This window comes from Amphiprion ocellaris, chromosome 12 (assembly GCF_022539595.1).
Source record: "Amphiprion ocellaris isolate individual 3 ecotype Okinawa chromosome 12, ASM2253959v1, whole genome shotgun sequence".
NCBI classification, from domain to species: domain Eukaryota; kingdom Metazoa; phylum Chordata; class Actinopteri; family Pomacentridae; genus Amphiprion; species Amphiprion ocellaris.
In genome coordinates, this window is record NC_072777.1 from 20,577,273 (window position 1) to 20,603,711 (window position 26,439).

The 26,439-nt window shown below is 39.0% G+C and overlaps 2 protein-coding genes and 1 long non-coding RNA gene across 11 annotated transcripts in view; 2 read left to right on the top strand and 1 right to left on the bottom strand.

The window, feature by feature from the left end:
* Positions 1–3,663, top strand: part of map3k5 (mitogen-activated protein kinase kinase kinase 5) — a 91,622-nt gene extending 87,959 nt beyond the window's left edge. The window contains exons 27-30 of the mRNA XM_023299704.3: positions 140–252; positions 929–1,050; positions 1,303–1,379; positions 2,643–3,663. Coding sequence (XP_023155472.2) covers positions 140–252; positions 929–1,050; positions 1,303–1,379; positions 2,643–2,703 — 373 coding nt within the window. The 3' untranslated portion in view covers positions 2,704–3,663. The remainder of the gene's footprint in view (positions 1–139; positions 253–928; positions 1,051–1,302; positions 1,380–2,642) is intronic.
* Positions 3,664–10,184: 6,521 nt separating this feature from the next.
* Positions 10,185–20,493, bottom strand: LOC111589039 (uncharacterized). 9 transcript variants are annotated; one of them, XR_008603395.1, is made up of 10 exons: positions 20,354–20,477; positions 19,942–20,068; positions 17,175–17,297; positions 16,887–17,055; positions 16,637–16,771; positions 16,336–16,411; positions 16,117–16,257; positions 15,725–15,925; positions 11,609–11,767; positions 10,185–10,672 (listed from the first exon to the last, which is right to left on the bottom strand). It is a non-coding gene; the product is annotated as an uncharacterized LOC111589039 (long non-coding RNA). The 9 variants fall into 9 exon arrangements; XR_004846565.2 differs by lacking the exon at positions 16,887–17,055; XR_008603393.1 differs by having other exon boundaries at positions 16,887–17,297.
* Positions 20,494–22,746: 2,253 nt separating this feature from the next.
* Positions 22,747–24,162, top strand: LOC129350256 (homeodomain-interacting protein kinase 2-like). Its single transcript, XM_055016192.1, has one exon. The coding sequence runs from the start codon at positions 22,747–22,749 to the stop codon at positions 24,160–24,162; it is 1,416 nt and encodes a 471-aa protein (XP_054872167.1).
* The last annotated feature ends 2,277 nt before the right edge of the window (positions 24,163–26,439 follow it).

The window sequence follows — 26,439 nt, forward strand, 5'->3', positions numbered from 1 at the left end:
TTTATCAGCCACATCATTTCATCTGTTGAGCTTTTAGTCTGCTTTTAAGTCGTCCTATGAATTATTCATTTATTCACATCTGCTAATAGTCTGTCAAATAAATCCACATGTTTAATTTCCTCTGCCTGTTTGATTCCAGGCTGCTGGAACAGCTGCTGGAGAAGGAGAGGGAGTATCAGGCCATCCTGCAACAAGTGCTGGAAGAGAGAGAGCAGGAGATCAGACTACTGAGGCTGCGATCTGAGCCCACAGGTCCTTGCTCTAATCTACATAACCTACCTTTTCAACCATCTGTAAAACTAGCACCACCTTTGCTGCTGCTGCGGCTTCCAGTCTGCTTTACGTTTTACAACCAGCTTTGATTTCCGAGTGCTTACTTGCTCCTGTCATATTATTGTTCACTATGGGCTCATTTGTCTTAATAATATTAAGTCCTGCACTTCTATGGAAACTACCATTGCTAGAAGTAGAGAGAATTCAAATCTACTTTCTGTGTACAACTACGTCATAGTGCTGTAAATCATCAACATGACAAAGTTGAATCTCTTTTATTCTGTGTTACCGACACAAGATGTGGACGTGCTTTAGATGTTTAGCTATTCACATTTTTACATCCTCTATAAAATCTGTGTTTTTCATATTGCTCTGTACATCAACTCTGTCACTGTACTGAATGTGTCTTCCAACAACTTGCTGACAGCTTCTGACAGTTCAACTGTATTCCCTTTCTGCTATTTTTTTTTTTTTTTTGAGCAAGTATGTTCGATTTTCTCTCAAATTTATTTCCATGGTAAATTGCGTAATTTCAAACCCATCAGTGGGTTTCGGATTCAGAGGAGTTAGCAGTCTTAGGTGTGCTACCAAATATCTGTCCTTGTGTTGCAATTTTACATGAAGCTTAATTTCTTCTCATTATCTCCTCTCCTAGATGCCCCCACATCATCAGATGGCCTGGAGGGAGAGACGAGTCAACATGCAGAGAGACATGAAGACCCAGAGCTGACCAGCTGGCTGAGGCTTTACGGTGCTGACCAGGACTCCATAGACAGGGTGGGTGTCTGTTCATATGAACCTTTGAGATATCAGAGCTGGTGGTCATCATTCTCTGACAACTGTTTCATTATCCAACAATGAAGAAAAGGAAGTTGATATAAAGCCCCTTGTAAAACACTTTTACTACATGCTTTGCAATTAGATTAAACTCGAAAGTGGCACAGTCCAACTTCAAAGGACTCTGTTTTCTTGAATCTCATGTAACTGTGTTGTTAATGGGGTTTAATTTCATTCATTTTGTTTCTCTAGATACTGAATGAGGAGTATACATTGAACGACATCCTCCACGATGTAACGAGAGATGATCTGAAGAGTTTAAGACTGAGGTAGCAAACCTTTTTTTTGGCTTTTAATACAATAGTTTCACTTCTGTATTCAGTACTTTGTCACAAAAATACATGCTGACAGTTGAATCTGCAGAGTTCTGATGAACAGCCACACAGAAAGGAAGCTGTGACGTTCACTGTTGCAAAATGGTTTTGTTTTCCTGTTCTTACTTTATATTAGCACTGGGCAACTTATCATTAGGACAATTTATCATTAAAAAACACAAGTAATTTTTTTTTTTGTATTTTTCAGTATGCAAGTTGCTTGAAACTGCTCACAAGTTCTGAAAGTGTTTTGATGAGCCACAGATTTGATCTGAATCTAGTTCTTTGAACCTGAACTTGCTCCAGAGATGACACTAAATCTTACAACTAATAGCATTCAGGAGAAGCTATCAAACATACATGGTGGCAGACAGCATTAGATGCCTATTGTCTGTATAGCATAGAAGAATGTAGGTAGCTACTGTGATGTAACTCAGTCTGTAGTTTGGAATTTGTCTTTGTTCTGTGAAACCACCAATAAGCAACAAGGGAGGATCTCAATGGCAACTCAAGGATGCTACGCATGCATATTCTGTTGGGAATTGTCAGTCACAAGCTAGCACCACCATAAAACATACCCTGCTCTATTGTCTGTTTTACTCTAGACTAGCCTGTCATTTTCTAAATCCATTCTTATTCAGTAAGACTTGAATGCAGTGATTAGGATCATGAATGAAAAATGTTTGCTATGGTAGATGAGGTTATAAGTAGGTTCATTTTCTATAGGCTTCTATACAGTCAGATTTCATTTCCAACCAGAGGAGTTCACCCCTGCTCGCAGTTTAAAGGAATGCAGATTCACCTCATTTCTGCTTTGGCTTCACATGTCAGACCCAGAGACTACGTCCATCTTTTATACACAGTCTATGTACAAACCACATCCACGCTCAGTGGTATGTTCTCTGGGATGTCTGCAGGTCTTGCAGTCTTAATAAGAATCCATGGGTTAACAAACCTGGAGATTTAAAGCCACAGTAGGCAGAAATTTGTAAGACACAAAGAAACAAAAACCAAAAAAAAGACACAATGCCAGAATTAAAAATACAGTCCTCCTCTTGCAGCTGTCATCTTGAGCCCAAAGTCAACATTGATTATTCCTCCATTATTGCTTTATACTGCTGGGAAGAATGGGAAAATGTCTAATAATAAATTATCTCTGATAGTTCCTTGCAAATGGTAATTTACTGTTGCCTAACAGTGTTTCCTCCTGTCCTTCAGAGGTGGAGTCTTGTGTAAACTATGGAAGGCCATCACAGACTACAGGCAGAAGCCGACCTAAGGCCTTAAGTGGCGATAACCACTCAGAGAAGCCAGGACAACAGCAGCATTCTCCTCTTTACCTCAGTATTTATAAGAGCAAATCTTTTAGGAGAAAAGCCTGTGTTCCCCATGTGTGCAGAGCAGCTTTACGCCCACACAAAAATCTCCTGGAGTATTTTATAATTTTCAAACAAGGATTTTAGACATTTGGTCCTTTTGAAAGCATGAATTACTAAAAAGTGCCACTAGTTTTATTATGCCTGATTGACACAACACAGCTTTTGTTACAGGTGTGTTTAAAAATGACAGTTGATGGGAAAATCTATTGTTAAAATCTTGAAAGCTGTCAACAAAACAAGATGAAATGTTTACAAAACTGGAGACTGACCGTTTTCTAACACAAGCCTGAGACACAAAATACTACATTCAGCATCATCTGTACTAATATTTTTATCATAACATCTTATCACTACTTTATTTAAATGTATTTTAATTTAATTGTCATGGTGATCTGAAGGATGTCAGTGCATGCCCTTTTTTTGTTTTTTTTTTTCAATCCAAACTGAGACTTATTTAATTTGTCAATGTTTTTTCACATTTCCTTTTATAATATGAAGCTCCAATTTTATTTTTAAGAAGCTGATTATGTAAATATTGTGTTATAGAATTCTATGTGAATGACATTTACATTCTTCATTGTAAGACATTGATAAAGATAATTACATCTCCATGTGGTTTGGGCCAAGTTTATTATGAACACGTGAAAAATGTATATTGTTGTATTTTTTAGTGTCACAAATCATAGGAGATAATATTCAGTGAACAATTAATATTACATCAAATATTTGTTGTATTGTTGTACACTGACAGAAATTGTGTTTATCTTGCTTGTGTGGATTTGATCATTCAATCAGCTGTTTGTTGTAATGAAATTTAAAACAAATTTATATTAAAGAGAGCCTTGACTGTTTTTTTTAAACCATGATGTCAAAAGTGGGGGGTGGGGGGGGTGGGGGTGGGGGGTTGGGAACAGTGTGTCCATTTTGTTTCATGTGTAAAATAATTCAAGATTGCTGTCATATTGTTAAAATAAAACTTTTCATCTTGAAGCTGTGAAAGAAATGTGTTAGCCCTCTTCATTTGTAAATAGCTGTGACCAATGTTCCCTCTAATTTTTCATGAGCCTGAGCAAACACACAAACTCCCTGAGCGTCCCTTGGACCACTGTGAGCAACATCAGACGTGTGCACTGTGGTCACACCAGCATCACATCCATTCAAGTTATATGGTTCATTAAAAGAATCAAATTACAGCATTTACATTTCTGTTAAAACACTTTGTCAACAGGAGCCAGTTGAAGGCTGCAGTGATTTTAGTGACACTACAATGTATAAGAGTGAAGTTATTGAATATTTGTCTCTCTTTACTGTTGCAGCGGTTTTGCAAATTGCAGACGGACCCTGTTCACTCCATAGACACCAATGTTATTCCTGTAGCTTGAAAGACAGCTACTTTTGATAAAACTGGGCTTGTAGCACATTGTCTGCCTTGCAACAATGGGAAAGAGGCACCGTTTATGTTTTGACAACCTATATCTAATGAGTTATTGATGCTGGAAGTCCGAATCTGTGAATATCTTTCCAACTTCACTGAACTTGGGGCCACTACCACCTAAGGAGTGATATATTTAATTTTGAAAAAAGCATTTAGCCATACTTAAAGCTTTAAGTGCTTTATTAACACGGAACTAAACATATTGTATTGTTTTATTATCACAGGTTCTGTCTGAAAAGAGGTGGCATCATTTTAAACAGTGAAATCAAACTAATAAAATGTAATGACCAACCAGTGAGCAAGACTGGATTCTGCAAAAACATAAACAACTTTTTTTAAAAATCTAAATCTTATCTTAACACAGTTAATGTATTAACTTATTTTTGTATGTATGCATGTATTTATTGATTTATTTAGTACTGTTAACATATCAGAGTTCTGAGTGAATTTTTCTTAAGATAGGTAAAGGCCATTTATTGATTACATATAGGCTGTTAAATGTTTATTAAAAACTAAAAAGCATTTAAAAAAAAAAAAAAAAACTTAGGCATTTATTGAGTCACTAAAATACTGTAGAGTACAGACCACATCAGCATGATTATAAGCATCCTCTGGTAAATTAACAACCAGATACTGATGTCTCTCACCATATGGACTTCAGGAGATGACTGGGGGATGATAAACTGTGACCTACTGGTTGGGTTCTCTCTGTTCTCATGTTTCTTACATGTTTGTCCCTGACAGCCAGGTCCTAATGTTTTTTGAGCAACACACCACACTATGATGTTTTTACAATGATGGTTCTACTATGGAACCAGTTTGACATGTTCAGGTGTTCTTTGTGTGAAAACTCAGAGATTTCAGGTATCAGAAGGTGGTTTTCAACTTTCTTTGTTAACTTTCTGCTTCAACTTTAAATTAAATTTCCTTCACTAACCCCGCCCTCTGGACTTCCAGGAAGCTGTGTTCCTATTGGCTGTCCAGGTGGCAGCTTGGTGTTATCAGGAACACCTGAGCAGCTTGGTGTTATCAGGAACACCTGAGCAGCTCAGTGTCTTCCTGCTTTATTTAGCTGCAGACAAACATTTCCTCTGCTTCTCTTCACCATTGAACCGGGTTTGGCTTCTTTGCTTTAGTTTGTTCTTTAGGCGTTGGCTTGCAGTTTCCAGCAGTAAAATAGACTTTAATGTGTTTCTTGGTGTGCTTTAGGGCTTTGTACTGGATAGTTGTCTTGGTAAATGTGGTTCTTTAGCCACAGTTGGCACATGGTGCTAATGTGTGCAGTGATTAGTGGATTTGGTGCAGCTGGGTTGTGTCTTTGTCTTGGCTGTAGTGAGTCTTTAGAGGTTTTTGGTCAGACACATTCTGTATTCTTGTTTGTGAACCAACGTTGGTTGTCCAGAAGGTAAGAGTTCCTGTCCTGATTCTCTGTTCTCAGAGGTTCTCTGGTAGGCTGCAGGAGACTTTAGCGTTTGGGTTGTGCTAGTTGGGTTTTTGTACGGTTTCATTTGGACGACTATCTTGAGGCCGCTCCATGTGGTTTAGTGAGGTTTTCTGCAACAGTTCTACAAAGCAACCTGCAGCAGAAGAGACTTTGAGAGTTTTTAGGAAGTTCTGGAGACCAGACTTTAGAGCAGCAGAAACATTTGTCAGCAGTTTGAGCAGGAGAAGGTGAGCTTCAGAGTAGAAATGAGATGGAAACCTTCTTGACCCGTGTGGTGAGGTCCTGTACCAAGAGTTTGAGCAGGTTGTGAAGAGTCTGTAGTTCTTTGGTCTGAAAGCACAAGAAGAGTCGACTCATTAAAGGAGAAAACAGGAGATATTGTTGGTTCTTCTGTCGCTCTGCAGTTTCCTTAGACTGAATATCAAGTTTATATTTTAAATGATTTCCCATGTGAGCCCAAGAAGACTTCAATAAACGCCCTCCATCCCCTGGACACAACATATTTTATTACCATGTTAAATCTTTTTTGTTCATTTATTTTTGAGTTTTAATCATAGTTTTAGCATAGTTTTTTCTCTTTGCTTGTTTAGTTTTGTAATCTGTGTAAAAGGTGCTAAACAAATAAAGCTGAATTGATAAACTGAGTAACTGACTAACTCATGATTGTGACAACAGAAGTATTTTCATTGTGATTTAAGGGTTTATTTCATTTTAAAGGTTGGGGTTAAAATCTTGACAGAAAAAAAAGATTAAAGAAATAAACTACAGTAAAAAAGCTATTAAATCAAAGGAAAAAAACATTTAATAAAACTTTTAAAAAGAAAATTAAACATTAAATACAATTAAATGATATTAAACAGACAAAATATTTAATTAGATAATTAAACGGAAGATACAAAGCATGTAATTATGAAATTAAACAAAAATTTTTAAACAAAAATATTAAACATTAAAGATGAAATATTTTAGATAAACATTTAAAAAATGCATTTAAACAAGAATATTACACATTTAGAAAAATACAAAACATTTAATTAGATTGTTAAACCTTTAAAAGTCAAAACATTTAATTAAAAAATTAAATGTTTAATTAGAAAATTAAATCTTAAAGACAATAAAACTTTAAATAGGAATTAAACAGAAAATACAATGAAGCATTAAAAAAGAAAATTAAACATTAAAAGGTAGTAAAACATTTAAAAAGAAAAACCTTAACAAAGATTTAATCGAAAAATTAAACATTGGGAAAGAAAAGGAAATTTTTCAAACAAGCCGATAAAACATTTGAAAAAACAACAATTAAACATTAAAAAGACAAAACATTTCAAAATCAAATCAGACATTAGAACAGAATAAAATGTGAGAAAAGAGCAAAACTAAACATTTAAGAAGAATCAAACTAAAGATAAAACCTTTGAAAAGACACCAGTTAAACTTTAGAAGATCAAATTAAACAGAAGAAACAATAAAATGATCAAAAGAGCAAAAACAGATAAAGGTCTGAAAGTGTTTTCTAGTCTGAAATGAAAACATCAAGTTGTTTCTTCAAACATTTCCTCTATGTTCTTGGTTTGATTGTGGACAGATTAGCTAAGAACTCATTTCAGAAAACTGCTTTCCAGATAAAGTCTACTAGTAGTTGAAGGCATTGATCAATCTAATGTTACCTTCTGATCTCCACAAACTTTACTGTTCAGTGAAGAGAATCAAAGTTTGTTGAGGATTTCTAAAAAACCCACAGGTGAAGGTCTGAGAAGAACTCAGATGGATGGTCTAAATGTGAAATCAAGACTCATGGTCACAAGTTTTAAGGCTTCTGTTAACCAGAAAGTTCAAACTAACAGAGAAGTACTGAGAAACTTTTAAAACTTCAGTCCTCAGAGTGTCTGAAGGTTCAAACTAACAGAGAAACTACTCAGGAACTTAGAAGATTTCAGTCCTTGGACTGTCTGAAAGTTAAATCTAACAGAGAACTACTGTGGGACTTAGAAAATTTCAGCCCTCAGACTGTGTGAAAGCTCAGGTCCTGAGGACCTCGGGAGGTCCGGAGGCTTTGGAAAGTCTTGGAACTGAGGGTTCCACCCTCCAGCACAAAGGCTGAAGTCCAACCTCCTGAGAAAAACGGTCGAGTCGAGACTCGAGTTTAAAAAAAAACTCGAATACGACAAAAATAGATGATAAATGCGCAAAAAAAAAGAAAAGTTTGCATCTGAGCAAGTAGCTCAGGGGATAAGAAGACAGACTCCCAAGTGGAGGTCGCAGGTTCAAGATCCCAACACTGGCAATTTTCTTTCTTTGTCTTTGTGAGGATTTTGATAAAAGTTTAAGAAGGGTCTGGTCTTGAACCAGCGACCTGCAGCTCCATAGGCAAATCCTTAACTCACTGAGCTACAGATCAGATAAAAAGAAATAAATTCGTCGTCCCTTTGGCATCGTAGTTCCTGAAGTGACCACATGGGTGGAGGCAAGGCGGAGTCTGGGTGGAGTCAGGGCGGAGAGTAGGCGGGGAGGTGGGTGGCGGCCCTCCCCCCCCAACACCCCCACCACCCACCACACCTTCCCCCGCCCGACGAGTTCTTCGAGTCTCCACGAGTTCTTCGAGTCTCGACGGGTTTTCCCGAGTTTCTGGAGTTTCCACCAGGTCGGAGGCAGAACAAGTTGTCATGAAGAGGTGTTGAAGTCGGCCAGGATGGACTGACTTTTTACAGCGACTAGAAGGAAGACCACTAGAAGAGCAGGTCTTTAACCACCATCCATAAATCCATGGAGTCGCTCCAGAGAAATGAAGGGAGGTCAACTTTTATCAACCTCCATCCACATGTTCAACTTCATATCTTTACTTGGAGATTTTTAGCACCTTTAGCACCTAGATACCTTTAGTATCACACTTTATTATTATTTATTAGGACTTTAATGGAATCCACCAGCAGATTTACTTTTTGTTGACAAACTTTATTCTTGTCGTCGTGGGACTGCAGTATTTAAAACTCTTCCTTCTATTTGACCTCATGTTTATTAGTTTTAGTGGAGAAAGTTATTTTAATTGTCGATTAATCTCTTAAAAACCAAATAATAAATTGTGTTAGTCAAGAGCTTTAAATTTCTTACTTTGTCATATTTTAAGTATAACAAAAAAATATAAAAATAAAGCGTCTTGAGACAATTTGACCTGTAACTGGCATTATATAAATAAAATAGAATTTAAATTGTATGTATCTTGTAATGGAGTAATTCAGCCATATATGTTAGAAAACACATTTTCTTTGTCCATTAATCTGTCATTTTCTCCAGTAATTCATTTCTTGTTTTGGTTTATAAAATGTCAAACTCAAATATATTCAGTTTACTGTCATAAAATCCAAAAACATTTACATTCATGATGCAGGAATCAGGCAGTTTTTCACTTTTTATCTTAGTTTAGTCAGAAAGATAGTTGATAATGTGTGAATTGTTGCAGCTTGTAAGACGTAGAAGGTTTTAATCTTTGGGGCCGATTGTCAAAAAACATTTAGAAACCAACATCAACAAAACACTCAACAAAGGGAAATCCAACTTTTGCATGACAATGTCTAATTAAAGGACATTTATTTCCAACGTAAATGTGTGATATTCATCCTCTGGAGCTTTCTCTTCACATCCTCTTCCACCTGGACTGGTTTGGTCGGGAGCATGTGCAACAAACATTTGAAAAACTGCACTTTAACATCAATGAATGACACTGAAGTTTAATCTCTACATAAATGAGACTGAGTCTGGATGTGCTGCTCTGTCATTAACTCCTAAGTATAGGGAAAGTTAAAACAAAAGAGGACAGTTCAGAGAAGACTTGAGAATGAGCTTATTTTGAACAAACATCTCAGACTTTCTGAGCTTCAGCACCTCTAGCAAGATAATTTAACAAGTAACTCAAGATATCCAGAAGTTGGAGAGAGTTAGCTTTAGCTGAGCCAAAGAACACGTGGGACGCTAACCTAGCAAACATTTCAGACTTTTCTCTGTGAATTCTGAGAAATAATTTCCTATTTAATGACAGAGCTACATATCTGAACTCAGTCTCATTAAAACAGACTCTAATTCAGCGTCATCCATCCATATTAAAGTGCAGTTACCCAAAATGTTTGTTGCATGAGCTCCAACAAAACCTGTCCAGGTAGAAGGCCACTTTGACAAACAGGAAGTGGAAGAATCCAAGCCGATTTATAGAAGGGGGAACGAGACTGTACTAAGTGTCGTCGAGTATAGAGGGGTGTTTTGTGGGTTTTTAAGGCTGATAATGATTATTAGTGAGACATTTGGAGTAGATATTCATTTGCAGTAAATGAAAGTATTTAAAATCTTGAGTTAAACTTAGAAGAACACAAACTAACAGAAAACGTTGTTGATACGTTTTTTTGTTTACAGATGTTAAGTTAAAGGAGTTTTATTTGTGACGTATAACCAATCAAATCACTCCAGAAGACAAAGCGACCACAGGTAGATAAAGGTTCAGAGCCAAAGTAGCACCATTTTTAAATGTATTTATTACCGTAAATCAGTAAAAAATAAATTAATAATCAGTAAATCAGTCAGCCCACAATTACTACAATTCTACAATGTATGTCTCTTTCCTCTGACTTGTTATTTGTACAATATACGATGTATATGATGGCGTTTTTTCATACCAAAGGCTATGATGTTTTCTAAGAGACATACTATCCTATTCTGGTTGTTCTGGCCCTGGGCCGCTGCACTCCTCCTCTGTTGTTTTCTGGATTGTACTCAGCTGCATGCCTTCGTCCACCAGGCCTCCGTTGATTCGTCTCGCCTGCCGTCTCTGGAGCTGAAGCTGGATTGGAACAGACCAAAGTACAGTCCAATCACGATGCCAGCTGCCTCTCAAAAGGCTCCTTTATCTGGTGGAACTTCTTCTGAGGGGAAGCTGAGCTGGCCCGGCAGAACTTTGGAGATGTGTTCCAGTGGTTGGTGGATGTGTGGGGAGATAGAGAGGGACCTTTGAATTGTTCAGAAAGGAAAACAGGAAACCCATTGGTAGTTTTAGTTTAGGGTGCTACTGCGGTGTGTTTTTGGGTTTTAAGAGGTGAACAGGAAGAGTTTTTTTTTCGTATTGATTATCTTTTACTTTGTTCCTAGTTGGAATGCCCATCAATGTCAACATGAAGTTCACTTTTAGTTCTGTTGATTTATTTTTATTTTACTAACACCCATTTGTTTTTAACCCCTTCACATGTTGTGTTGTTGTAAACTTAGTCTTTCAAATAAATTCTCGTCTAACCCTCTGGAAACCAGCGTTTGGACTGTTTTTGTGTTGCTCCTCACCTACTGACAGCTGTGGACTAAAGGCTATACTGTGACGTTTTTAGAGCGACATGCTATACTATGATGTTTGTTGGGCGACACGCTATACTATAGGCTTTTTTAATTGACATATTACTGTGACTTTTTTTGTTTTAGTTTTTTTTTTTTTTTAGCAACATATAAGAATTCGAACAGTTTTAAAAGTTACTATACTTTTACTTGTGCAATGAAATTATTATTCTATGGCATTTTTTAGATGACATATTATACTCTGATGTTTTCTTGAATTACATACTATTTTGACAATATACTGCACTATGACATTTTTTGAACCACATATCATACATGACAATTTTAGGCAACATCCTATCATTTTGCGCTTTTTGAACCACATAATAATCTATGTTTTGTTTTTTTTTCTTGCCAACATGCTGTACTATGAACTACAGGCCATACTATGTTATTCTTGAGTAAAGCATACTATACTTTGACATTTTCTGAACTACATCCTATACTATGGCGTTATACACAGAGTGCTTTGGTTACATGTTGATTTATAATCTAGATTTTTTTCTGTTTTGTTTTTTGACGGGATTACCACAGACCTGACTGTGAACACCGTGACACCCACCTCAGGGAGACGCTGCCTAAGATCTCAAGGCTGCTTGGTCGTGGTCTTTCTGGCACGTACTCTTCCAAGATGAGCCAGGAAGTTTAACACTGATGGAATGACACCAGGTCTAAGCCGACAAACTTCCAATTCCTCCTCAACCCATAGTCTCTGGGAAACCTACATGGAGTAAGAAAAGTAGACAGAGAAGTAATTAAGTCTGTACACAACATATTAAAAAGAAATCATGCTAATAAATTAAGTACAAACAACTGAATTCGCCAATATACTGGGGACCAGAGCTATTTAATTTGATAAGTATAACCTTGTTTAGTAACATTTCAATTATTTGAGAGCAGTCCTAAAGAACTGCCTGTAATCCCAATCATAAAATGGGTTTGGAGGAAGAACATAGATGGTAATCTGGATATACATGAGTTAGGCTTTGTAACTACTATTGGCAGTATTGGTGGTAGTAATAGCAATGTGACTACTACTAGTAGTAGTGGTAGTACACTAACTACTGCTGCTGATACTGGCACTGCTACTGTTGTGGAAAAATGTCTTCACAACTTGAGAGTTCTTCAGTTCTGCTTGTCTAAAGAGTTTACAAGTCCAAAAATAATAACTGCCTAAGTCTCTCCAATAAAGGCAGAAAAGAGTCTAAGATTCAATCTTCAGATTCAAAGAAGATGTGTTTTATTCCTCCACGTACAGGTCGAACACACTGAGAGATATCCCAGGGTATGTCTGAAGACCCCACCTGAGGCACTGGCTTTTATACTTTTTGGTCCTGGGGGTTTTCCACGCCCCAGGCCCATCCTTCTTTTGTGACAGGCCTCCTTCGTTTGACACCATTATATCACTGGTTTCGATTCTAATGGTGTCTGGTCTGTTTGGTACTTTCCAAAAAATAATGAGGGATGGGCAGTTTTGCCAGGTGGAGGTAGCCCTCCCCTCTCTGGCTCCATGCCCATCCTCATCAACCCTCTTTATTCATCTTTTTACTGTACATATCTTTTCTTAGGTACATTGGGTTACACTGACCCAGGTCACACTGACCCAGGAGCGCATCATCAGGGTACATCAGACCTTCATCAGGGCATCTCTTGGTCACAGTCTCATCATCATACCATTTTAATGACAAAAAGTAGAAACGTGTATACTGGAGCAGGTAGCACCAGGCACCGTAATGAGCACAGCACCTGCTAAGCACTTAGGTGATGAAAACAACACATACCAAACTGGCACAGGTCACAGTGACCTGTACGTCTGTGTACACAGGTGTTCGTGTGCTTAATGCTCAGAAGCTACCTACTACTATTAATAACTGATTGGGGATTACATATTATAGATTATTGACATTGATGACACTTTTTAAGATCACACATAATGATTATTGGGCTTTTACCACTACACTACTACAACTTGTAATACTATTACAAATGCTGATACTACTTCTATGACTCTGACTGTTTATACTACTACTGCTGCTTGTACTTTTAGTATTACTACTACTGCTTGTACAACTATACTACAGCTACTATTAATCGTCTGGTATTTGGTTGTCAAGCTGCTAGCTCGCCTTAGCGTTTTGCTAGTGGCTAACTAGTTAGCTCTCATAGACTGGAAGCTCTCAACAAGATTTCATAATGAAAAAAGAGCCAAAAACTATTCTTACCTATGAAAAGTCATTCCAAGCTTCCTTGTCTCAATCGTACAATGCAGTGTGTAATTGTATGCTGCACAGTGAGCCGGCATACTTCTTGTTTCCGTTTTCACGCCTTCTACATCAACGGAATGCACTGAAACTTTGCCCCCACTAGCTTAGCCTCGCTGTAGCACGCAGTTCAAAGGGGAGTGTCCTATCTACTGATTCATATCTATGACAACAACGGTGGCTGCACATAAGGACGCCTGACGTTGATTAGCTGCGTGAATACCATTATATACAGTCTATGGCAGTGGTTCTTAACCTTGTTGGAGGTACTGAACCCCACCAGTTTCATATGCGCATTCACCGAACCCTTCTTTAATGAAAAATAAAATATGATTTTTTTCAAATTCAAGACATGGTTATATGTTTTACTGGTGTACAAAATGAACCGTGCATTAACTTCACTTGTGTTCTTGTATTCCCCATCTCCATGCAGCTTAAGGAAGTGTTCCTTTAGTTTTGCCGGTGCTAGACTAGAATTGCTTAACTTGGCATTGCAAATCATGCAGATAGGACGCTGACTCCCATCACATTCCGTTATACAAAACCCAAAACCAGTGAAGTTGGCACGTTGTGTAAATTGTAAATAAAAACAGAATACAATGATTTGCAAATCCATTTCAACCTATAATCAGTTGAATATACTGCAAAGACAAGTTACTTAACGTTCGAACTGGTAAACTTTGCTATTTTTTGCAAATATTAGCTCATTTGGAATTTGATGCCTGCAACATGTTTCAAAAAAGCTGGCACAAGTGGCAAAAAAGACTGAGAAAGTTGAGGAATGCTCATCAAACACTTATTTGGAACATCCCACAGGTTAACAGGCTGATTGGGAACAGGTGGGTGCCATGATTGGGTATAAAAGCAGCTTCCCTGAAATGCTCAGTCATTCACAAACAAGGATGGGGCGAGGGTCACCACTTTGTAAACAAATGCGTGAGCAAATTGTCGAACAGTTTAAGAACAACATTTCTCAACGAGCTATTGCAAGGAATTTAGGGATTTCATCATCTACGGTCCGTAATATCAAAAGGTTCAGAGAATCAGGAGAAATCACTGCACGTAAGCGGCAAGGCCGAAAACCAACATTGAATGCCCGTGACCTTCGATCCCTCAGGCAGTACTGCATCAAAAACCGACATCGGTGTATAAAGGATATCACCACATGGGCTCAGGAATACTTCAAAAAACCACTGTCAGGAACTACAGTTCGTCGCTACATCTGTAAGTGCAAGTTAAAACTCTACTATGCAAAGAAAAAGCCATTTATCAACAACACCCAGAAACGCCACCGGGTTCGCTGGGCCCGAGCTCATCTAAGATGGACTGATGCAAAGTGGAAAAGTGTTCTGTGGTCTGACGAGTCCACATTTCAAATTGTTTTTGGAAACTGTGGACGTCGTGTCCTCCGGACCAAAGAGGAAAAGAACCACCCGAACTGTTATAGGCGCAAAGTTCAAAAGCCAGCATCTGTGATGGTATGGGGGTGTATTAGTGCCCAAGGCATGGGTAACTTACACATCTGTGAAGGCATCATTGATGCTGAAAGGTACATACAGGTTTTGGAGCAACATATGCTCCATCCAAGCAACGTCTTTTTCATGGACGCCCCTGCTTATTTCAGCAAGACAATGCCAAGCCACATTCTGCACGTGTTACAACAGCGTGGCTACGTAGTAAGAGTGCGGGTACTAGACTGGCCTGCCTGTAGTCCAGACCTGTCTCCCATTGAAAACGTGTGGCGCATTATGAAGCGTAAAATACGACAACGGAGACCCCGGACTGTTGACCAACTTAAGCTGTACATCAAGCAAGAATGGGAAAGAATTCCACCTGAAAAGCTTCAAAAATTGGTCTCCTCAGTTCCCAAACGTTTACTGAGTGTTATTAAAAGGAAAGGTGATGTAACACAGTAGTAATAATGCCCCTGTGCCAACTTTTTTGCCATGTGTTGCTGCCATTAAATTCTAAGTTAATGATTATTTGCAAAAAAAAGAAAGTTTCTCAGTTTGAACATTAAATATCTTGTCTTTGCAGTGTATTCAGTTGAATATAAATTGAAAAGGATTTGCAAATCATTGTATTCTGTTTTTATTTACGCTATACACAACGTGCCAACTTCACTGGTTTTGGGTTTTGTACATGTGAATCCATGTTGTACATATTCGTCCGACCACTTTCTTTTTTTGCTCAACATAGTTAGTATGGATTAAAATATTAAGAAAGAGATCACACAACGTACCATCACGACAGTCACAAGTCAACTACTGAGCACACCAAATTCCCTGCAGCACAGATTTGGCCAAGCAATGTAGCGTGATCACCTGCAGCCAGTGATGGCCAAGCGGGGCATGTCATCACGAATCATATGAGTCGGGTGTGTGTCTTGACCTCCGTCGAACCCGAGACTGACTCACCGAACCACTGATCCAATCTATTAGTTTCACGGAGCTTTCACGTCCGTCTTGGAAGAGACCACGGAGTAGACTCAAAACAGGAAGCATTATATATCTTGTCTGGCCTGTGAATGCCTCGGGATCCCCCAGGAAGAACTGGAAAGCATTGGCAGTAGGAGGGACGTCTGGAATGTAGCAGAGCCTCTCCACCAGCTGTTTGTGCTGAGGTGAAACACACAATTACTATAAGTGTTAACAAATAGACAATGAAATGATGCAGAAGACTGTTTAAAGCCACCTTTTTATTTGAAGTAATAACCAAAATATCAGGATGTCACACAGTTTGCCTGAACATAGATTTTTTTCACAGCTTAAACAGTGTCTATGGACACATTGCAATTCAGAAAGGTTACCTTTGGAATTAGTCAAAGCCGTTCTTCTTTCTCTTCCTTGGTCTGACTCTTCTTTTTCTGTTTGGGGCTTTTTGTCGTCCCATCTTGGCATAATTCTTCCATTTCTGATCATCCTGGGGTTCCTCTCACTGTTTCTTCATCCTGTAAGATTTTAAAATGTTTTATGAAAAAAAATGGACACAGATGCAGTGATTAGCACAGTCAGCTAACAGCACCAACCTGCTGGTTCTGTCTGTGTGGAGTTCATGTTCTCTCTGGACCTGGGTGGGTTCTCTGCAGATGCTCCAATTTCTTCCTGCAATCCAAACATGCATGGAAGGTAAATCTAGAATTCTAAATGTGTGAGTGTGAGCATGAATAGTTGTCTTTCTTTGTGTAGCTCTGTGATGGACTGGTGTCCTCCAGCTCCTGCATCCCTCTATGAGATAAAACAGGAACAGCTAACGACGCCTCTTGATATGGAGCACAAGATACACAAAATAGTAACACACGAATGAATTAGATTTCATTTTTGTCTCACCATTCATGTAATAATAAGAATTCTTTCCACATCTCATGCTCCGAAATGGGGATTCCTATCCTGTGGCTGTCCTTCATCTGGCTCCCTGTCCTGATCTGATCCTTGTGATTGTTGAGGGTCTTGGAGAAAGCAAACCTACACAGAAAACAAAAACACAGAAAAAACATTCATTAATTCAGAGATAATTGCATTTTAGCCGGATAAATGCATATGCTAATATTAACATGAAATATCTCATGATCCAGTTTACTTCATCAAGTTATCTGGTGTTAGTTGAGCTGCCAGACATGTAATATGCTGATCCTGGGTCAGTTTACGTCATTTCTTCTCATATCTGGGTGATGTGTCTCATTTTCTATTTCATCTTTAAGGACTCTTCCCTACTTCCTATTTTAAAATGTTTGGGGTTTAGGAGGGGGCTGTGAAGGAAAAACACACACAGATACATTGTTGATTGAGTCTCACATAAATCATATTTCTACAGACAACTATATGCTGTAAACTAAGTACTTGTGTAAGCAGACAATAGCTCATTCACTTGGTAAACTCAGCCCCTCATCGTCATGTGACTTCTGGAGCTGTGTCTCATTTGTCTCTTCTGCCGGGGCCCTCTTTTCAGTCGTCTTTTTATTTTGTGTCCTCGAGTCATCCAACATCAGTGCTGCAAGAAAACAAAGAAAACAACACAGCAGAATCTGGTCTAGGTTAATATAAAAGGACACAATAGTATTTTTTAGGGAGCATGTTTGGCAGCTGACAGTATCTTTAAAGTATCAATCAGGCAGCCAACAGCATGAAAAGTATAAAATCAGCATATATGAAACTCATCTTTTTCCCTATATAATACTTACAAAGTGCTTTTCAAGACACTCAAAGATGTTTCACAAAGTAGAAAAAAAAATTCAAAAAAAAAATTTTTTTAACGTCGAAGCAGCATCTGGAAAATGGATTATGACTTGTAGGCAGGGTTGCAAAGATGTGTCCTTATGGATTTCTTGAATAGGGAGTGTGAGAGGAGGACTCTCTGATGCTTCTGGTAAGTGGAGAAAGCTCCATGTCCCCAGGTCTGGTACTTGGTCCAGATGGAGGGTGACAGGAGGCCAGCATCAGCAGAGTGGAGGGTGTGGGTGAGAGTGTGTCAGTGCAGGAGTTCAGTGAGGTATGGAGGAGCCAGGTTGTGGAGAGGGATCCAGCAAGCTGGGACCCCACTCTGGTAGTGAGGAGACCATACCACAAATACTTACCTCTTCCCAGTTTTAGCTCCCAGAAATCTGGCCCTCGTCCCTGGTGCTCAGAGGGCAGCTAAAAGCACTCATGTGCAGGATGCATGGGTAGCTAGGACTCAGGGCAGTGTTCAGCTGCAAGCGTTCTTTTTATCTCTCTGTCAGAGCAGTCAGGTCAGATGACAAAGTTAACAACTATCAACTTTCTTCTAATATTCCCTTCATTTTCTGTGGATATGAAATCAACACAACTGAAGTGAATCGTGTGTATGTTTTGAAAGTTTGTTTTAGGAATCACAGGAACTGTCTCCTACAAAGTCTGCCTCACATTAATATTACAGCTGACAGTGATAGACATCATTACTGCTATCTTGAACACACCCCAAACTTTGATGTAACGCTGTCAGTGTATCAGTAAATTCTTAGACTTGTCAAAGTCTCAGCATTAAAACACACAATGAAACAAAGCAGATTTTAGGTCAATAAATTGTCCATCCTCCACCCTGAAAGAGCTTTGGTTGATGCCAGAGTCTATCTGTCATTTTGACTAATATTCACTGGGGAAAAATTTAAACTTGTAGTTTTCTGTTTCTATTGCTGAATAACTAAGAAAAGTCAGTAAAATTGCACATATTATCTGTGAATTAACAACCCAACAGTCATTTTAATTATTCTGCCCATGTCAAACAATTTTTTTCTAATTTTTAGGTCTAGCGCAGTGGTTCTCAACCTGGGTTCGATCGAACCCTAGGGGTTCGGTGAGTCAGTCTCAGGGGTTCGACGGAGGTCAAGACACACACCCGACTCATATGATTCGTGATGACATGCCCCGCTTGGCCATCACTGGCTGCAGGTGATCACGCTACATTGCTTGGCCAAATCTGTGCTGCAGGGAATTTGGTGTGCTCAGTAGTTGACTTGTGACTGTCGTGATGGTACGTTGTGTGATTTCTTTCTTAATATTTTAATCCATACTAACTATGTTGAGCAAAAAAAGAAAGTGGTCGGACGAATATGTACAACATGGACTCACATGTATAACGGAATGTGATGGGAGTCAGCGTCCTATCTGCATGATTTGCAATGCCAAGTTAAGCAATTCTAGTCTAGCACCGGCAAAACTAAAGGAACACTTCCTTAAGCTGCATGGAGATGGGGAATACAAGAACACAAGTGAAGTTAATGCACGGCTCATTTTGTACACCAGTAAAACATATAACTATGTCTTGAATTTGAAAAAAATCATATTTTATTTTTCAATAAAGAGGGGTTCGGTGAATGCGCATATGAAACTGGTGGGGTTCAGTACCTCCAACAAGGTTAAGAACCACTGGTCTAGCGGATTATTGAAAGTGTTTGGTTTCAGCAATTCAGGACAAATGTGGTAAATAACAGATCTCCACAAACTGTATGATGCATTCTCATGCTCACTCCAATAAAACAGGGATAGTTAACCAGATGCAGCACACAAAACTGCACAAAAACTCTGCTTTTCATGAAAAGGGTATGTAACCATGTAACTGTGTTAGTCTAAAAAATGTCACTTTCTCATTGCTCATTGTAATTTTCGAAGATTTGCTCTGTAGTCATTTTCAGTCAAATGTTGCAAAAACCACAGTGTCAACTGTCAACATTCATTAATAGAGATGCATAATATTTAAACATGTAAACATAAGAGTACACCTCCCACTGGGGAGAGTGATTGAAACTTTTACACATGGGGAATAAATTCACCATCAACAAACAGTGTGACATACATGTAACATTACAGATCTTTGACACGAGGAGGTGTTAATTTAAAAAAAAAAAATGGCAGAAATGTATTTAAGTATTACTTCTAAAGTATGTTTTCTTCCAGGCTTCATCAAAATGTTCATCTGGGCCTACTGAAACGTGCTGTGCAGTGAGAAGTATCTGTAGTCATAAAGTCGGCTCCATGTATGCATTGTATGTGTGCAAATGACGTGAGTCATGATGACATACTTAGTAAATGTAGGAACTTCATTTTTTATACACATTAACCTTGGCTTCACTGTAATCAATAGCAAACACCACACTGTCATCAGTTTGACTGTGACTCACCCAATGCGATGTCTTTATAGGCTGGTCCACAACTGGCCTCCGCTTTCACCCCTTCAGCTCTCGGGGTGATGGCTGGATAGACGGTCTGTCATCTTCTGAGCCTGAAGTCTTTGCATCAATGTCCACACTGGCAACACAGATAGGGCTGAAGACTGCAATCAAAATGATCACACATGCGACCACTTGTTGCGAGTGAATGATGATCATTTAGCTGTATTTGTTGTCGCTTTAACCAGCTCAGGCAGCCACTGCGTTAGCCATAGTGGCAAAAAAACACAACTTTTATGACTTCATGGCTCTGCCAGTCTTTTCTTGCCTGATGAGTAAAATGAGTTATTAAGCTGTTGTGCGTTCCTCAACAACAACTGAGAAAGGAAAAGGGGAGAGAGGGAGAAGTCAGAGTCATACACACCTGATGATCAGACTGTAGATGCAGGCAGGACCACCTTTCCTGCGTCCTTGTCCTCTGCCTCACCCTCATCTTGACATTTCTGTCATTGCACGACACATGGTCAGCTGAGAATTTTCAATTTTTTTTAGGGAGCAGTCTTCATGTTCTCATTTCATTCATGCAACTGGTTTTCTGCATTTTCAGTCTGCTGCAGGATGTCTGCCTCTTGGGCCTTAATTTAACTGCTGCTGTGGTCTATTGCAAGGGAGGTGGGATGAGGGGACCTGAGGGAGACCTATAAATAAACAAGAATAAAAGGAGTTAGTCCACTCTCACAAGGCACACCCTCAGATCTTTTCATCTACAGGCCCTGCAAGGCCGGGCAGGCTAACTACAGCAAATAAATCTGAACAGTCACTGTGAAAAGCACAAACAATAGATACAAAATTAACAATTAAATGAATGATTAAAAAATGTTCACCTGCAATACATTCCTGCATACCTGCTATACCGACATCTCACACACAACAAGAAATCAAACCCCCATAAAAGTTGTGTGCCACACTGCAATATCCACAGACATACAGCTGTTTAAAAAGGCACACCTTAACTTTTGTGGAACGAGCTACCCCTTAAACATCCAACAAATGTCTTACCACAAATCATGACAACTGAGGCCTTGTGTCTTCTCTGTCCTCCCACATAAAATATTCAGCACCTCCCCACTCACCTAACTCAAGTTATTGCTTCCTCTCCCAATCAGAGGCCGATAGTGGAGCACCATCCTATGCCACTGGTTATATGAAGTTAGTGAAATTGGGTTCAGTAACAATAACAACTATGAGAAATCTTAAATACAGCACAAGCCAAGAAGATGGGTACCAAAGATGATGGACATGCCACAAAACTTTTTGCAAAAATACCTGGGGTTTGATATGTTAACAACCCAATGAAACCAGAGGATACATTCAGCAAAAAGACATAAATAGGTCTGTAAATGTCACTGTTCTCAACCACCGGTTGATCTGTTAGCAGTTGGGCATGTGAAAATCCTGACCACAGAACTGTGTGAGCTTCAATTCCCTATGGGTTGAGGCTCACCATCTGATAAATACAAAGTTCTCAAATCTTCTAGGGACTCTCTGGAAGCCTGAAGAAAATTCCTGTGTTTCGAGATTTTCACAGTCAAACTACATTTAACTTCGTGAGCGAACCTGTCAACATTAATGACCACAGAATAAAGCTGAAAAGAAATTAGCATACTGGTCAGTTGTAATTCAGTTGTACAACTGCTTATGAGGAAAAAGGGATTAAAACACAAACCACCCATTACAAAACCAGCATCCAATCTATTAGTTTCACGGAGCTAATACAATGTGTGCTGACATATAAGGCACTAATATTATCTCTTGAGCAGCGTTTACCAACACTACACTTCACATTACACTGAATATAAACAGTCTTACAAATACACCAGTATACAGGGACATGTATGTCTCGCATTTTTAGCAACTCAGAACAGTCTGTTAGTCGGCTAACGCAAATTAGCACGAGTAAACGTGGATTAGCCGTTCGGCTAACGCTGCTAGCTGCTAATGTACTCAGCACAAGTCAACTCGGTAAACAATATTACAGTTTAGCATAACCGCTACTTGCCTCACGCTTGTACTGAACTCACCAAAGTGTCGGCGCAAAATGTCAACTACTAGCGGAGAAACGGCGTCAGATCTCTCTAGACTCAGGCAGAAATGCCAACAGCCCCATGACAAGCACAACAACGTTTCACTGCCTGTGTGTCTGTGACCTTCAACGGGCGCACGGACCGAAACAGTCCGAGGAGGGACATACGACCCTACCGGTAAGCCACATGAAGCACTGGCCGCTTATCAAAGTCAATAAGCGAATAATTATTTTATTAAAATTATTCTACATTATACTGCAGACTTATTGGGTGTATTGCTGTAACCAGAGGAAGTTCAGTGTTGAGTTTTGAGCCCTTTAATTTTCTATATTAAACTTTTCAGCCGTTGGTGGAATGTGGGCGGAGCTTGTGTCTCCATTGGTTGCATACTAACCACATCAAAGGCAAGGCCGAACGTGAGGTCACAGTCAATCAGCCCGTGAAATATATTACATCATTGATGATGCCACCCTCAACAGTGTATAAATGAGAGAGAACTCAGACAATCTAGCCACACTGTGAGAGGACTTTGCAACCACAAGCAAGCTGAAAACAAGAGCATCTACCAGCGCAGAAAGAAATTCTTCGGTAAATTCACCCATCAACAATCCTTTGGAATACCATCCATCGACATGGCTAAGAACCTCAGTATTAGAAAAGGAAACACACTTGGCACTTGCCACTTGGTGGAAGAAAAATTCTTGGTGAAGGGCAGCTTTGGTGTTGTGGCAAAATGCCGCAATACAGAGTCCAGAAGTCAGTTGCCGTCAAAGTCAACAAGGGCCAGGAAGGCGTTCTGCAACAGGCCATCAGTGAAATTGCCGTCCTGAAGCGGATGCGGTGTCTGGATCGTGACATCTGCAACGTCGTCCAATGGGACGGATTTTTCTTTGACAAAGAAAATATCTGCATCACCTTTGAGCTACTTGATATGAGCCTCCGCGATTACATGAAGGAGCAGGACAGGGGCTTTACCGTTGGAGAGCTGAAGCCGATATTATATCAGCTGGCCACAGCTCTCGCCAGCCTGCACTCCATTGGTATCACACACATGGACTTAAAACCTGATAACATCATGGTTGACCGCAGTCATCAACAATTGAAAGTCAAACTTATTGACTTTGGCCTGGCACGTCCAGTGTCAGCACTACACCAAGGTGACTGTATAGGGACACTCTTTTACTGTGCTCCAGAAATGTTACTGGGAGTACCCTTCGATGAGTCCATTGATATTTGGGCTCTGGGTCAAGTGATGGCAGAGCTGGCCATGGGGTGCTGGCTGTACCCGGGCGATACGCATTACGATATGCTCAGATATATCGTAGAAACCCAAGGCCAGCCACCGGATGACCTCCTGGACAATGGGTTGTACACTAGTGATTATTTCTATCCCCAAGACAACAGCAGCTCACGCTGGACATTCAAGACTCCAGAGGATGTTTATCATGAACATGGATTCTGTGCGTCCGAGACCAGGAGTGTCACACTCAAATCTCTGGATGAAATAGAGCAAAACATGAAGCAGGACGCTGACCACCACAGGGATCAGAAGATGTTCATTAGCTTGATCAAAAGCATGCTGACCCTTGATGTGTCCAACCGGATCAATGCTCAACAGGTTCTGGACCATGAATTTTTTGCTGCCAGCATCCCTCAGAGCCCATCAAGAGATGCTGGGACTCAATTAACACACATAGACAACCAACAACATGGAAGTTTCAACGTCCAACATTCAGTTCCCTCCCGGGCTGCTGTTTCATTGGAGGAACATGTCAACTTGAACTTCCAACATCCAGTTCTCACATCGTGGCAGGAATCTGAAGACTTCAGTGTCCAATTACCAACTACACCCGTGGCTGTTACATCACCCAAAAACTGTGTGGATACCGGCCTACCTAAAATCTCTGGCATCGAAATGATACCCACAGGAGATGCTGACGTCAAAATAACCCACACAGATGAAGTCCTTCATCCAACTCTCTCCTCGACTGCGACATCATTGGAGCAGAGCTCAGAGGCCGACACTAGAACTGAGGTCAAGACAAAGAAGAAGAGCTTGTGGAAACGCATCAAGAGAAGAATTACAAAGGCTTTCCACAAATACATCTTGTGTGGATCAGTAAGCCCTTCTCCAACTTCTCCACCCTGATTCCTCTCTCTATCTATCTATCTATCTATCTATCTATCTATCTATCTATCTATCTATCTATCTATCTATCTATCTATCTATCTATCTATCTATCTATCTATCTATCTATCTATCTGTCTATCATCTATCTATCTATCTATCTATCTATCCATCTATCCATTTATCTATCTATGTCACCCCCATTCTTCACTTTTCTATCCTTCACCCCCTCTTTCTTTAAGGGCAGCACGGTGGGCTCAGTCATTAGCACTGCAGCCCCACAAAAAACACGTCCACCCCTCTGGTGGGCTGTTTTCTGTGGTGAGTTCTGTGTTCTCCCCGTGTTCGCGTGAGTTTTCCCCGGGATGCTCCGGTTTCCTCTCACATCACAAAAACACAAACTAATTGGACTCTCTAAATTGCCCCCAACAAAGAAAAGAAAAAAAAATATATAAAAGAAAACTGAAATTTCAGGGCAGCACGGTGGGCTCAGTGAAGAGCACGGCAGCCTCATAAAAACAGCTCCACTCCTCTGGTGGGCTGTTTTCTGTGGCCAGTTCTGTGTTCTCCCCGTGCAAATTGATTAATTGGACTCTCTAAATTGCCTCCCAAAAAAAAAAAGAAAACAAAAAAATAAAACCAAATAAAAATAAAACAAAAAAAAAATCTATTATCAGTCATTATCAGTAAATAAATATAATTTGCCCTTAATTCTACATTTGTTTGTTTCTCTCAGTAAATGCACCACTGCACCACATTCTGGTTGTTGTTGTTCAAACACTGGTGGTTCTGATTTAATCAGAACTAAAGCTCAGAAGGTAGTTTTTAGTACTGAACAGGGTTCATATGGTGGACAAGAGCTTGTTGTTCCAACAGTGTCATTGTTTTTTCATTTAATGTGCACATACTGTATGATACTTGCACACAGCTGATCTGCACCACAACTTTTAATTCATTGTATTGGACAGTAAATGCATTGTCTTGTATTTCTCTTTGTATAAAGTGGGATGTAAAGAAGAATCTTACTGTAATATTAAACCTGATTACTCAAAACTTTAGCGCACAGGGAAACTAGTCAAAGTAATGTTTCCAAGAATTTCTACTGTGTGTGTGTCTGAAGCAAGAACTTGGGAATTTCACCATAATCTTCCTGATTGTGGTCTTTCATTCCATTTTCTTTCTCAGTGTAGCCAATTATTTACAATTATTTTGTTATGTGGTTATTGGTTATCGGATCCAGTGTGAACAGTATATTTTTGGACACTTTTTAAGTGAGTCATGTAGAATGAAATGATTTTACGGAAATATCACAATTTTCAGTTTAGAATTTGGGAATTTTCCCGATGGAACCAAGCATCACATATGATTTGCTCAGGGACTGTTGCAAAGTTGAAAACCTCACCATCCTTTCTGTTTTTACAGGATTTTTTTCTTTTTATTATTATTAATGTTTAAACAGTAAATTACTTTATATAGCAGAGGATTGTGGGAAAATATATGCTCACTACAGGAAATCTTCTGTACTGTGAATCCATTCACATTAGCAAACCTGAACACAAAACACTGTCCAAAGGCCAGGGAAATTTCTTCATTTTTTAAAAAACTGTTTTTGGGGAATTTGTGGTGAAAGTACAGAAGAGAAAAATGGCATTAAGGTAACAAAAAGGTTGTTATATTTCATTTAAAACTGTGACTTTTTCTACGTCAACTTTCTCCCAAGTTGACTAGCTTTTCTTTTGTTTTTTGTTTGAAGATTCTACACTTGTCAGTGTCAGTGTATCAGCTTTATGTTAGACATATATTTTGACAGATAAAGAACCATCACTAGATAGATGATGAACCTGGTATTTTTTTTAGTGGTGGGACGCCATTAAAAAATTTAGTCTAATTAATTACAGGCTTTGTAATTAATTAATCCAAATTAATTGTATTTTTGTCAAACAGCAATATTTGACACAATAGATAATTATTTTCAATTCAAATAAATTTTGTTTGACAGTTGGATCAATGAATACATACATGTGTATAATTTAAAATTTATAAAATTAATATAATTTTAAAATGGGACATAAAGAAAGTAAAGTGATTTTGATGATTTAAGGCCTAGATTTAATTCAGTTTTCCCACTGTATGGCACATAACAAAAGCATAAGTAGTTCAAGGACCTTCAAAAAGTTGAAAATCCATAGATTCATTCTGTTTTCATAGTTTCTGGGTCTGATAAATGGTGTCATTTTGATGGTTCTTAAAAACAAAAATATTTTTTCATAAACTAAAAGTTTATAATTAAGTTATTAA